The sequence below is a fragment of the Rhynchophorus ferrugineus genome, unplaced genomic scaffold, assembly GCF_030347505.1.
Source record: "Rhynchophorus ferrugineus isolate W39M unplaced genomic scaffold, kcgeb_rfMv2 rfM7, whole genome shotgun sequence".
Lineage (NCBI taxonomy): Eukaryota > Metazoa > Arthropoda > Insecta > Coleoptera > Curculionidae > Rhynchophorus > Rhynchophorus ferrugineus.
The window spans coordinates 26,580,624-26,595,325 of NW_027472586.1; the positions used below are offsets into that span (position 1 = coordinate 26,580,624).

At 31.3% G+C, this 14,702-nt stretch overlaps 1 protein-coding gene across 1 annotated transcript; it reads left to right on the forward strand.

Moving 5' to 3' along the window:
• The first annotated feature begins 4,668 nt into the window (after nt 1-4,668).
• On the forward strand, nt 4,669-12,525 carry LOC143199732 (lysozyme C). The gene is made up of 3 exons (XM_076409738.1): nt 4,669-4,796; nt 9,337-9,620; nt 12,113-12,525. The coding sequence occupies exons 2-3, from the start codon at nt 9,365-9,367 to the stop codon at nt 12,298-12,300; spliced, it is 444 nt and encodes a 147-aa protein (XP_076265853.1). The 5' UTR covers nt 4,669-4,796; nt 9,337-9,364; the 3' UTR covers nt 12,301-12,525.
• The last annotated feature ends 2,177 nt before the right edge of the window (nt 12,526-14,702 follow it).

Genomic DNA, 14,702 nt, shown 5'->3' on the forward strand with positions numbered 1-14,702 from the left:
CAGAACTATTACATCTAATTAAATCCAACCGCACTTAACATATGTTGGAATTACAGAAGTTTCTGATATGCAATTTTACTTTGTTTGTATTTACATTAACATAACAAATAAGCACTTACTTGGAATCCTATCAGAACGAAATATTTGTAGGAAATTAGAGTAGATTCAATTTAATTAATGTATACAGCATCAAATAAAGATATATTTTTATAACATTATCATAAAGCAATTGTTAAAATATTTTAAATATTATATTTATTTGGAAAGAGCCACTAAGATCTATATTTGTCAATGTTATATAACAGGGTTTTATACAGGGTCTGCTAGATGTTATGTTGCATTTGAAAGAATTAATATTCTCTCTTATTCTTTACAAATATCTGTAAAATATTTATACGTATTGATGATTTAAATAAATACAATTTTATCGAGGACTCATATCTTGTAGGATATCTACCTTTTGAGTCGCGTCACTGTTGCTGCAACCGAACTTTCTTATTTTTAGCAGTTTTGGTCGCTTTTATCCAGGAGTTTTAATTCCACAGAGAAATCTATTGAACTATGAATTTTCTCCCTATTCAATCGACAAACATTTCCAAAATATTATAATGGTTTTCAGTGTATTTATTTCTAGATTGTGCATTGATTGTCATGTATCATGCACTTCAAACTTAGAGATATCGGACTGTAACAGTTCAATTGAAAAGTCCCCGACCTAAGATAGTAAAACAAATTTTTTGGCAAAATTAGTTTTTTTATTCAACATAATTCCTTTCAAAGGTGATTCCTTTCAACACTGATTATAGAGACCCTCCAACTTTTCGATGTCATTTCTGAAGTACAATTTGTTCTTTACTTCAAAATAGGCCTCATTCTCACTTGACGAAAATTTCTTCCCAGCGAGCATACTTTTGAGACCTGAGAACAGAAAATAGTCGCTGGGAGCCAGATCTGGAGAATACGGTGGATGAAGAAGAAATTCAAAGCATAATTCACAGATTTCTGCCACCGTTTCAACTGACTTGTTACACGGTCCAATAACGTTATGTAACAGTTGCTGTTAATGGTCGTGGCCAGCCAACGGTTGCGTTTTCCACGTTTTGAAGCGGCTTCATCGTGTGCAGTCCACTCGGATGATTGTCGATTGAACTTCGGAATGATATCATGTAGCCATTTTTCATACACTGTCACATATCGGCGCAAAACTAGGGTTTATTACGCTTATCATCTTCAAACACTGCTCCGAATCATCAACTCGTCGTTGTTTTTGGTCAAAAGAGAGCTCGCGCGACTCCCACTTTGCAGAGAGATTTCTCATACCCAATTATTCATAAATAATATGATGTACCCACTCAGTTGATGTCTTTAGAGTATCTGCTATTCACTCAATTTCAATTTACGGTCATTCGAAATCATTTTCTGGATTTTTTAAATATTTACGTCGGTAACAACCTCTTTTGGGCGTCCACTGCGTTCACCGTGTGCTCATTTCGCAACGTCTAAACCTAGCATAACAATCCTTGATGGTTGATTTTTCTGGAACGGTACCCGGAAACTCGACATCGAGTCTGTTTCAACTGTATTTGTTCGCTTCAAAAAGCAATATTTTATCAACACGCGAAATTCCATTTTATCCATTTTTTTCGCAATAACAAAGGTTCATTCAAACAAAATGCCATAATTCACAAATTGATCATCCGACAGCTGTCAAATTTATACACGCATCTTCTGAGGGTTAAGGCTAACTAAGAAACTTATGGATTTAATAGTAGTGCCATCTATTTGTCAGGTCGGGGACTTTTAAATTGATTTGTTAACAGCATCAAAGCCACATGAAGAAACGAATACCTAAGTGCTTGGCTAATTCGACTTTTTTACTTTTACTAACTGTTACTCCTTATGATTCTGACATTATAGTTTTCTACTTAGTGTTATAGAGTTGTTCAGAGTATACAGATGCTAATCATGGAATTCCCAAAATTGCAAAATCAACAATTGTTACTTCGGTTTGTTGGTTTAATGAACTCTGAAGGAACTTATAGCGATGCTGCCATATTATAACACAACTGTCTCTAAGATCCAGATGGAAAGGTGCATGAAAGAATGGCAACTCTACCTACCAAGCTCATATTCCAGGAGCAATAAGTCTCGAATTGCCTCAGGAGAGCCGTATAAAAGAGCCATCAATATAAAAGTCCAATATTTATAATCGTAAAATATTGCGTGCCTGTGATACTACCAGAGAGGTGTAGTGTAGTTAAACTGTTACTACAGTCCCTCAATGTCAATTGCAAAAAAAGAGCAGCGATAGCGGCTAGCAGATGCATCCTCTCACATGACAACTCTCATTCGCACATTACAGCAGTTGTGAATTACATATTGTGATAGCCTATGACACATTGTTGCTGAAGCAACATGAAATCATGGCTTCATGAAGCAAGATGAAAAATGACTTGGCAGATACATAGCTTCGTAATGCTGAACATGATGTAAGAAATTATTTGATATTAACGTATATTATATCAGTTTTATTAAAGTATCTTTTAAAATGAGAATGATGAGAATATATTGATGTATCTAATATTACCTATAAATCATAATCAATATAGAGATATTAACCTTAAACTAACGTAAGAATGAAAATGATATCTACACAAGGATTTTGCCAAAACCATACCTCTTTAGAAGTACGTTGCTTTTACTATTTATATTATAATATGATAATTATATTTTAATATTCACGCAGTATGCGAAACGCATATTATAATTTGGTGATACCCCGAATTGCCGAATAAGAAAAGAGACATTCTTTTTATTTGACATAAATTAAACCAAATTAGCCAAGCACTTAAGTAATCGAAATACCAAAGATATAGGATAAAAATAGATAGAATACAAATAAGAATATAGTGTAGATAATTTATCAATTATGGCATATATGATTTAAAATAATTTAAAATGGTATTAATGTCCAAAGAAACATTATTAAAACAGTATAAATGATTTCTAAAAAGAAATAACAGCAAAAAATAATGTAACAAAAATTAGTCAGAATGTCAAAATTTACCTCAAACTGTAGTATTGTCTTATGCATGTCTTGTATACTTGCTATGCTTACTATACTTAGTATACTTCAAACAGAACCTAACATTATTGATCAAATAAGATTTTGCTAAAAGTGGTAACATTGTTTGTGTTTGTAGGAATAAATGTAAGAAAGAAAGGTTTCTTGTCAATTTAACATAGTTTATATTCTTGGTTTGTTTATACGCGAGCTCTTCGGAGTTAAAATCATAAAATGCCCTAAAGTTTTATACATTAAAAGTGTTTATCGGATGTATAAATTCACACCATAAGTACATTTAGTCACTGTAAAAATCAGGAGGTTGGAGACGTACCAAAAACCCATGTACAATTATAAATATAACAAATATTATAACTGCAACTATAACATATGGTAATTATATCAATTGATAACCGTAGCTAATTAATCAATTATGGCATATATGATTTAAAATAATTTAAAATTGTATTAATGTCCAAAGAAACATTATTAAAACAGTATAAATGATTTCTAAAAAGAAATAACAGCAACAAATAATGTAATAGAAATTAGTCAGAATGTCAAAATTTACCTCAAACTGCAGTATTGTCTTATGCATGTCTTGTATACTTGCTATGCTTACTGTACTTAGTATACTTCAAACAGAACCTAACATTATTGATCAAATAAGATTTTGCTAAAAGTGGTAACATTGTTTGTGTTTGTAGGAATAAATGTAAGAAAGAAAGGTTTCTTGTCAATTTAACATAGTTTATATTCTTGGTTTGTTTATACGCGAGCTCTTCGGAGTTAAAATCATAAAATGCTATAAAGTTTCATACATTAAAAGTGTTAATCGGATGTATAAATTCACACCACAATTACATTTAGTCACTGTAAAAATCAGGAGGTTGGAGACGTACCTAAAACCCATGTACAATTATAAATATAACAAATATTATAACTGCAACTATAACATATGGTAATTATATCAATTGATAACCGTAGCTAATTAATCAGTTATGGTATATATGATTTAAAATAATTTAAAATGGTATTAATGTCCAAAGAAACATTATTAAAACAGTATAAATGATTTCTAAAAAGAAATAACAGCAACAAATAATGTAATAGAAATTAGTCAGAATGTCAAAATTTACCTCAAACTGCAGTATTGTCTTATGCATGTCTTGTATACTTGCTATGCTTACTGTACTTAGTATACTTCAGACAGAACCTAACATTATTGATCAAATAAGATTTTGCTAAAAGTGGTAACATTGTTTGTGTTTGTAGGAATAAACGTAAGAAAGAAAGGTTTCTTGTCAATTTAACATAGTTTATATTCTTGGTTTGTTTATTCGCGAGCTCTTCGGAGTTAAAATCATAAAATGCCCTAAAGTTTCATACATTAAAAGTGTTAATCGGACGTAAAAATTCACACCATAAGTACTGTAAAAGTCAGGAGGTTGGAGACGTACCTAAAACCCATGTAAAATTATAAATATAACAAATATTATAACTGCAACTATAACAATTGATAATTATATCAATTGATAACCGTATCAAGATTGCCAAATATATTATAACTAAATATACATGCATTTCTAACAGTTGTTTTCTTGGAATAATCCTCGTACATAAAAAGCCACTTCCTGTGTATACAGTACCGATGTATAAATAATAACCCAATTTGCTATTTAAGTCACCAGTAGTTAATATTTGCTGGATCGTCTTACACTGTTAAAATCTGGTAAGTCCGATTTTCTTTTATAATTTATTACCAAAATCTATAAATATTTTCACGATAATATAATATTATTTAACAAAGTTGTATGTCGGTTAAATGTTTATATAAGGACTATTCATACATCGTGTTTTTATATATATATTAAATTGAATATAATATTAAATAATAAAGGACCAATACTTTAATTCCGTTCCTCTTTAGAAGTACGTTGATTTTTACTATTTCTATTATGATATAATAATTATATTTTAATAGTATAATTAAGTATTCACGCAGTATGCGCAACGCATATTGTAATTTGGTGAAACCCCGAATTGCCGAATAAGAAAAGGGATATTCTTTTTATTTGACATATCTTAAACAACATATTAAACTGCATTAGTCCAATAAGCAAGTTAAGTTCTCCTAAACTAATGGCAATGAATTAATTGAATGGTATTAATGCCCATAGAAACGTTATTAAAACAGTGTAACTGATTTCTAAAAATAAATAGCAGCAACAAATAGTGTAACAAAAATTAGTCAGAATGTCAAAATTTACATCAAACTGTAGTAGTCTTATGCATGTCTTGCATACTTGTTATACTTACTATACTTAGTATACTTTAAACAAAACATAACATTATTGATCAAGTAAGGTTTTGTTAAAAGTGATAATATAATTTTGTAGGAATGAAACTGAGAAAGAAAGGTTTCTTGTCAATTTAACATAGTTTGTGTCCATTTTGTTTGGTTTTAATGCAAAAAGATATACATTTTTATTATACTGTTATGCAATAATATATTTGCCTAACTTTTGTCTTTTCCTTATATCACTTATATGTTATATATTTTTTTAAATTGTAATTGAAGCTTGTGAACTAACCTTGAAACTCATTTGTATTACTTCAGTACACTTCAATCCAATCTGTTATTCCTTAATAAATGGATGGACTGCTCGCCAATCTTTCTCGATATTGTTTTCTTTGTGTGTCTTGTCTTTGTCCCGTCCCCCAAGATATGTCAAGGACACCTGCGAGGTGATTAAATTCATTCTCTAAGGAATTTCGTTCAGATGTCGTGAAGCCCTTATCTGTACAAACTTCAAAATTCAGGACTGATAATTTTTTGGGATGGATGATGATGTGAGGTAGCTTAAAATATCTGTTTGTATGAATTAGTTTCCTGAAAACCAGTTGACCATTGTCCTTTTGTTGAACACCTAAGAAAGGAATATCTAAATTATTCTTCGGTCTCCATGGTAAATTGGACGTTTGGATATTGAGCATTCGGATCAGTCAGGAATTGATTGAGTTTGTCGATTCTATGGTTTCAAATAACAAACCTGTTGCCGTTCACATATTGAAACCAATCAGAAGACAATGTTAAATATAAATTAATTTATTACTACTTTTCATTTGTACTTGGATTAATTCACAAGCAAGACGAGTGCGAGAAATTACATCAATATTTATTCCTCAATTATAAAAATATAAAGACTTGTAGCTATAGTTTACACTAAAGGTATACAGTTTATATAAGTTTGTATGGTTTGGTTCGCTTCAATATCCTGACATACTGCCCGCTCTCCACCATAGCATAGCAGTTGTATTGCTTCCACATGAGTACGATTTATTAATCTTCTTTCGTGTTTCAAGGCGTAATCTTGGATAACTTCGCATCCATTTGATTTCTAAGTAATCGTGCAATCCTTTGTTAATTACGTAGGCATTAGTATTCAATCGAAGAACCTTGTTTTGACAGCGTTGAATGACTAGTTGATTTGAATTTTTTATATGATTTTAGTGGAACCCCATATTTGCACCCCATAGGACCAAGTTGGCTTTATAACTGTCTTATAAATCAACGTCTTTGATTTTAGATCAAGTTAATAGTATCTTCCGACTAACCAGTATAGTTGTTGTATTTTGGTTCTAATGCGTTTTACTTTTTGTCTAACATGATGTTTCCAATTTAATTTACCGCCAAGATGGATTCCGAGGTATTTAGCTGGTTCTGCTTGAGGAATCGGGCATCCATTGAGTAATATAATTAAATATTTATTGTTTCACCGTAATGTAAAATTAACGTGAAAATGCAAAATCAAAACCATATTTGATTGGTATTTTTCCATATATTTAAAAATGATTTCTAAAGTCTCGTTTAATAGGGACCTTGGTAAAACTGAATACATAGACATTAAGTTTATATAAATAAACTATAAAACATAACACAATTTACATACCTTCATTCTTCCCCATACTAACAAACTTTATTGGTGATTAGCGCTAATAATTAATTAATTATCGGGAGGTCTTATGTTATATATCCATATCACATATCTATATATATTGCAATTTAAATATCTCATATCTCAAATATCCCACTGATAGCTTGTTTTCATCAAACCGTTTGTTATGTAGATTATTATGCAAATAAATCAGTTTAGAGTTTCGTTTTCAAAATTAAGTGGACCATTTTTACATAAACCAGTTTGACCAGAAAAAAAATTAGATAATCATAAAGTCATTTTGTTGATGGATGCGATCTATCAAAACTAAAATGTTTTAAATAGACTATTGAATAGAGTTGAATGAGAACATATTAGCCTGTTTATGATTCACTAATAGAATTTGTATGTAAAGTTAATGTAAATAATTTGGAGCGAGAAGCAGCTGATATATATCTTCAAATTAGCAAACAAATTCCGGGGGTATATTAGATTTCATCGATCACATCGATTCAGTTTCATTATGCAGCTCATCAGCTTTGTCTCCTTTTTATATTTGATCATATATTAGATTTAATTATTTCAGGTTTTTAATTTAAAACTAAATTTACAATAAAAATATTTACAAGGTCTTTTGTAGTTTCTCAATTATTACACAAGACAACACTGAACCGATTGAATCAAGACTGCATGTATTACATAATCTCAAGTATACATGACACTGTACTATATTGTATTATGCTTCATAAAATGCTCAAGTGCTTCCAGAAAATGATAATCAAACTTTTTTGCAAAAAATAAAACGCAAATATCATCAGTATAATGAATTATTATGGAAGTTATTTTTTTAATTCGTATATTTATAAAATATGATTCCAAAAGATATTATCCCCTCTTCTATAAACCCCTGCGGAAATTAAAAAGGCTTAAATTACCTACAAATCACTAATTCGTTGTTATGCAAAGCTCCTGGATATTACAGTGGAATTATGTTCCTAATATCAATCAATAAATATACAATATTGTAAAATATACAACATGAAATATCGAACTTCCGCCACTTTCCAATATCTATACAGATATCTCAGTGTAAAGGTAGCATTAATTATATTTTTATCACTTTTCTAGGAAATTTCTCAGCTTCTTAAAAGAGAGATAGATGTTATAAACTTCTTAATTCTCTTGATTGCTCTCTCAGTTGCACGGGTCAGACTCTTTATATATAGATGGTTCTTACAAATGTTACAGATGATCATTGGTTTCTCTTTCAGCTTTTGAGTTTCTCGCTAAAGCTTTTAAAGTTTTATTGTTAAATATATTCTTGTCTGTAGGATCCCTAGTTTATTGTCACTTTCTGCTGGCTTTCCTTGACTAGTTTTTTGGCGGATAGTTCACATCTTTAGTCCTTTAAGTAATGACTTTTGTATTTTGTCTGCCTCTCTTTCGATAACCCTCTTGATATTTTTAACTGCTTCTATTTCATCTAGATTACCGGATATGTATAATACAATAAATTTTTATAAATATGTGTATATTAACTTTCTCGTATTTTTCCAGACTCAGATCGATTATATCAATATTTTGTTATGAACTAACTAAACTAAGAAAAATTGATCAAATTGAACCTGGTTGACACATCTACTATTTGAGATAGGTCAGATTTAGATAAGAATCTAACCGTAGCTTTCGTACGTGGTATAATATTTGTATTTTAGTATTTCGTTAATTGTTTATAACAGGAAAGTAAACTTTCATTTATACAGAAAGCCACTACGTAACATTTTATGGAGTACATTTTGAAAATTTTAACTTGGACTTCATTTTTTAATAACAATATGTTTTATCAAGAAAATATAAGTTGCCTGTCTGTATTTTGATCAGCAATATCTACTTGTTAAAATGCAAGTAAACAACTAGTAAACATAAAATTGAAATTTTATATCATGGAAAGCTCATTTTCGCTATTTGATTTGAAGAAATCTGTCAATCAAACTCTTACATAGACTTTGTGGTGATGATCAGATCCTAACTGTCAGTTTTGATTTCAACGATTTAAATGCGGATATTTTGACAAAGAACCACCTGGAAGATTAACATAATCGAAGACAGTAAAGTCCGTGTTTAGCAAAATATATGCAAGCACTTAGTACATTATAATATTTAAGTGAGAAGTACAAATTAATTGCAAAACCTATAACTCACTATTACTCAAACGACAAACTGTTTCTCTAAGTAGTATATAATTTAACGTAGCAGTTAGTAAAAGAACAGTTCATTAAAATTGAGGAATCTAAATATTTTACACTATCATTAATAGGTGTTTATATATTTTAGATAACGTCCTTGAAGATATTCAATTACCATGCAACGATACGCAGTGGTACTACTGATGTTAACTTTAGCTGTATACGAATGCAATTGTAAAGTTTACGGCAAATGTGAATTTGCCAAAACGATGAAATACAATGGCATCAAATCGATAGCAGATCTGGGAACGTGGACATGCATTGCCTTCCATGAATCAAGATTTGATACAAATGCCATCAATCATGTTACTGGGGATTATGGCATCCTCCAGATAAGTCACTATTTTTGGTGTTCAGATTCTAATGTTCCTGGTAAGTTTAAATATTATGTTAATACATCTTACAAGTTTTTTTGTCAACGTGTTTAATTACTTTAACACTATTTTACGACTAAATTCTTTGTAGACCGTATCTACTAACACGTCAATTGAATAGTCTCCGGCCTACCACAGCAAAACACATTTTTTGGCAAAATCAGTTTTTTTTATTCAACATAATTCCCTTGTAGGGTGATACACCGATTATAGCAACCCTCCAACTTTTCGATACCATTTTTGTAGTATGAATTGTTCTTTGCTTCAAAATAGGCCTGAGTTTCGGCGATCACCTCCTCATTCGACGAAAATGTCTTCCCAGCGAGAATTCTTTTGAGATCTGAGGACAGGAAATGGTCGCAGGGGGGCAGATCTGGAGAATACAGTGGATGAAGAAGCAATTCAAAGCCCAATTCACGGATTTTTGCCATCGTTTTCACTGACATGCGACACGCTATATATTTATGTGGACGTTTTTCGGCAATTTCGTCCTTCAAATGGCCCAGTAACGCTATATAATACTCGCTGTTGATGGTCTTCCTTTTTTAAGGTAATCAATTAAAATTACTCCATGCGCATTCCAAAATACAGACGCTATAAACTTGCCATACTACTGTTGCATTTTTCCACGCTTTGGAGCGGGTTCGTCGTGTGCAATCCACTCGGATGACTCTCGATTGGACTACGGAGTGAAATGGTGGAGCCATGTTTCATACATTGTCACATATCGATGCAAAAACTCGGGTTTATTATGCTTCTTCTCATCTTCAAACACTGCTTCGAATAATCACCTCGTCGTTGTTTTTGGTCAAAGGTGAGCTCGCGCGTCACCTTTCGCAACTTTACACAGAGCTTTCTGATACCAAATATTCGTGAATGATATGATGTATACGTTCATTTGATATATTTATTGTGTTTTCTATTACATTCAGCTTCAATGTACGGTCATTCAAAATCATTTTGTGTATTTTTTAAATGTTTTCTTCGGTAGCAACCCCTTTTGGGCGTCCAGTGCGTCCACCGTCTTCTGTACTTATTTCACCACGTCTAAATCTAGCATACCACTCCTTGTTGGTTGATTTTCCAGGAAACTCAGCACCAAGCCATGTTTATGCTTCAACAGTATTTTTCCCCTTCAAAAGGCAATATTTTATCAACACGCGAAATTCCTTTTATCCATTTTTTTCACAATAATAAAAGTTGGTTAACTCAAAATGCTATAATTCACAAACTAATGATCCGATAGCTGTCAAATTTATAGACGCATCTTTTGAGGGTTAGGGCTAACTAAAAAACATATGGATTTAATTCTAGTAGCGCCATTTATGTGTCAGGCCGGGGACGTTTTCAATTTACCTCTTATATAACAAAATTAATTCGTTGTATATTGGTTTATATATGAGCTACCACAACTTCACAGTAATAAACAGCTATCAACAACAATTTTCTTTCATTTGTTCAAATAAATTAAACGTTGTCGCAAATAGATTTTATTGATTTATAATTCCACATATTTAGCAGTAAAGGAAAAGTTGTTATTTACGACTTAGCAAAACAAAACATAAAAATTGAAACTTAATGACAGACACCAAAGACAAAAAAGCATTTATATTTTTTTTTTACTTTCGCTGAAAATGTCATTAGTGGGACTAATTTATATGGTTTGATTAATCAAAATATTTTCGAAAGAACGATGCTAGTTTGGATGCGATCAAACCATCGATTTATTTTCGCACTACTTTAGCATTTCGAAACCGTGCCGGCCAAGCCACGCTTCATCGATCTGAACAATTGATAATCAGAAAGCACTATGTCTGGTGAGTATGTTGGGTGTGACAGAACTTTCTAATAGAGATGCAAGAGTAAATCCTTCATAACTCTTGTAGCGTGTGGCAAAGACTTATCATACCAGAGCATGATTTTGCGTCTGTTAGTCAGTGTTGCCGTTTTTTTTGTTGCAACAATATGTCGCTCCAATTGTTCACACTACACCTTGCTGATCCCACCGTATGTTCAGTAAGAACTTTTAGCTATAAATATTCTTCTACTGCGTCGATGTGGATGGCCCTTCTGGACTAATCCATGACATTTTGTGCAGGAGTGTCGTATTATTTTTCATCGTCAGTTATAATAAACCACAGAAAACTTTTTTTTGCCTGGGCAGCAAAGATATCGTAACGCTTAAACTATTAAAAATGATGTTTTCGGTCAATTCGCATGTTAGACACAACGTACGCATACAAATGAAAGCAATTGATATAATGAATTTGCGTTTTATAACGATTCTGCGTTTTATTGTAATAAGTTCTTTCAAAATATTCAAACCAAAACCGAAAATTAGGATATTTGTAGGTTTTTAAAAGTGTTTGATGGGTTTCGGCAGGAGATTTCTTAAATTCTTCATCTTTTTCAGTAAATATTTAATTAAAAGCTATAAAATTTAATTTAAACTTGGTTTGTCAATTTTTCTATACATTATATTTTTTATAGGAAAAGGATGTCATATAACATGCCAATCTCTACTCAATGATGATATAACTTCAGACATCGTGTGCGCCAAGAAAATATTCAATGAAACAAAGAACGGACCAAAGAAAAATGGATTTGCGGCATGGACTACATACTCAAAATATTGTACGGGAGATCAGAGATCTTGGGTGTCAGGATGTGGTTTATAATAGTTAATTTTATAATTTAAAGATATTAACTTTATATTACGTAAAAATTATCAATTATATACAGTATTATTAAATTTACAATAACAATATATAATAATTACTACAATAGTAACAGCAAAATTACAACTTATAAATTTGTACTCCAAATTTAAACATACCATATGTGTTTAATACTTGGTATTTTCGAATTGTATAATAAACAATAAAGGTCCTTTGTCAAGTAAATCGGTAATTATTAAGTACCTTGGCAAAATTTCACACGAATCATCTTTGGAAAGCGGAAGCTCCTACAACTTGGATGTTTCGTCTGACTACTTCAGCTGTGTGTGCCACTGCTTCTTCCTTCTATCGACACCAAACACCGGATAGACCAAGAAGTTTGTCATCATACAGGACATCATATCCCTTTCTAATCATATATGACATCATTGAATTGAATGTTGGAATGTAGTGGATACGTTACATCTTGGTGAACACTTGTTAAAATCCTAAATTAATTTAACAAATCGTATAACACATACCTAAAACTAATGCAGTTATCACAAAATGTTAGAAAGAGTTTAATAATGTTTACGAGAACGTCATAAGTTTTAACTAACTACTGAAGGTCAAGGCCAGCATTTGGAAGCACACTAACCTGATAAAATGTGTTCCTCAATAAGAATAATTATATTGTAATTATATATTTCAAAGAATTAATTATTTCTTTCTAACTTAACGGATAATCTATAATTCACACAGTTGTGCGCAATTAAGTTTCACTGATTTATCAAGCAATATTAAGTTTGTCTCTCTACTACTACTACTAATTACCCAAATTAAAATCTACAATTAAATTATGAAACAACTACTGTTTAGTATTTTCAAAATTTTATTTCGTTAAATATTTTTAACTTTGTCTTCTTGTGTAATAGTCCCAATAATCTGATACATGTACAATGTATAGTAAAATGGTACATACACGAATTGTTGTAAAATGATTCTTGTTGCCTGTATAATCACTTATTGTCATACTTAATTGACGATGCTATTATTAGGCAGTCCTAAAGATGCTAAATAGTGAATTTAAAAAAGTTAAAAATGTTATTAAAATCTTTCCGCAATTGCAGACAAGTCATGGTTATTTAGGAACCTATTTTCGTAGATTTAAAATAAACTGATCTCCAAATTGCATTTATTGTGATGATGCTGGACTCGTAGAACATTGTTATTTTAAATATGAAGAGGAGACAGGAAATGCACGCAAATCGAGTGTAATTATACGATAAAAGACGATACAACATATGCTGGAAGATGGAAGTGGGAATATATGGAAGAACTGAGCGACAGCTGCAAAATAGGTATGGGGTAGTTTCAAACCCTTTTTGAAGAGATAAAGAGTTCCTTATTGAGTAGAAATCTCCATATTTCTAACCAACAATTCATATATAGTCTATTCAAATGTAGTAGTCACCAAAAAGACTGTTATCAAATAAAATTTATTTTAACATTATAGCACATCTAATGCATATATCATTGAAGGACTTAAAGCTACAGTCAAGAAGACAGGTATAATAGTTTGTAGGTTAGAGTTGTTTAATTATATTTACTATTTGCCACACCATCCATGAGGTAGAATTCTAGCCACATATTTTTTACTAGTGGTGTCCCCCTGCAGACTTAATCCACCTGATTTACAATGATATGTCAAAGTAATCTATTTTACTTTTATTCGGGAGCCTTTATTTAACCTGTCTTTGTTTAGTTCTTGTTTCCTTCGATGGAGTGTTTCCTTGTCAACACATCTTGATATCACTACATTTTTTATTTCTTCTGCTACTACCAGTGTACACCATTCTTGATAAAATGAATCGCCGGATTCAGCCTAAGGCATTTACCATATCCACAAAACAGTGAGTATTCATTCTCTCATCATACATTTTAACCTAATGCTCATGTTTAACTTTTAACAATTGCAAACGTATCTGTGCATACAAATCTTTCACGCCCTACAATATCATTTTCTACAGTTATATCCTATTAATTATGCGCATACCTCTAGTTATTTTCACTCTCATCACTCAGTCTCAGACTTTCCGGCTCACTGTCCAAGTCAAACACTAAACTGTTAATTTTCAATTTGTCTAAAACATGCTCGCGATCCAGATTTTTTATCAATTACTTCCTCTGTATGTCTTATCAACAAAAGCTAATCAAATGCTATTATAACTTTTATCTTTTTCCATCAATTTTTGTTGTCTTTACACTTTTTTTTGTTACTGTATTGCCAAGAGTGCCCCAACGAACCATTTTAAAATATTCAAGTTTCATCAAGATACACAAAGTGAAATAATTTATCTTCCTTGATTTTATTCTACGCCTTCAAAAATTTGATTCTTTTTAAGGCAATATCTGGAAGCTCC

Coding starts and splice junctions, on each gene's coding strand:
- LOC143199732 (XM_076409738.1), top strand. CDS start 9,365: ATGCAACGATACGCAGTGGTACTACTGATGTTAACTTTAGCTGTATAC. Junction 9,621..12,112: donor TTCAGATTCTAATGTTCCTG/GTAAGTTTAAAT, acceptor TATTTTTTATAG/GAAAAGGATGTCATATAACA.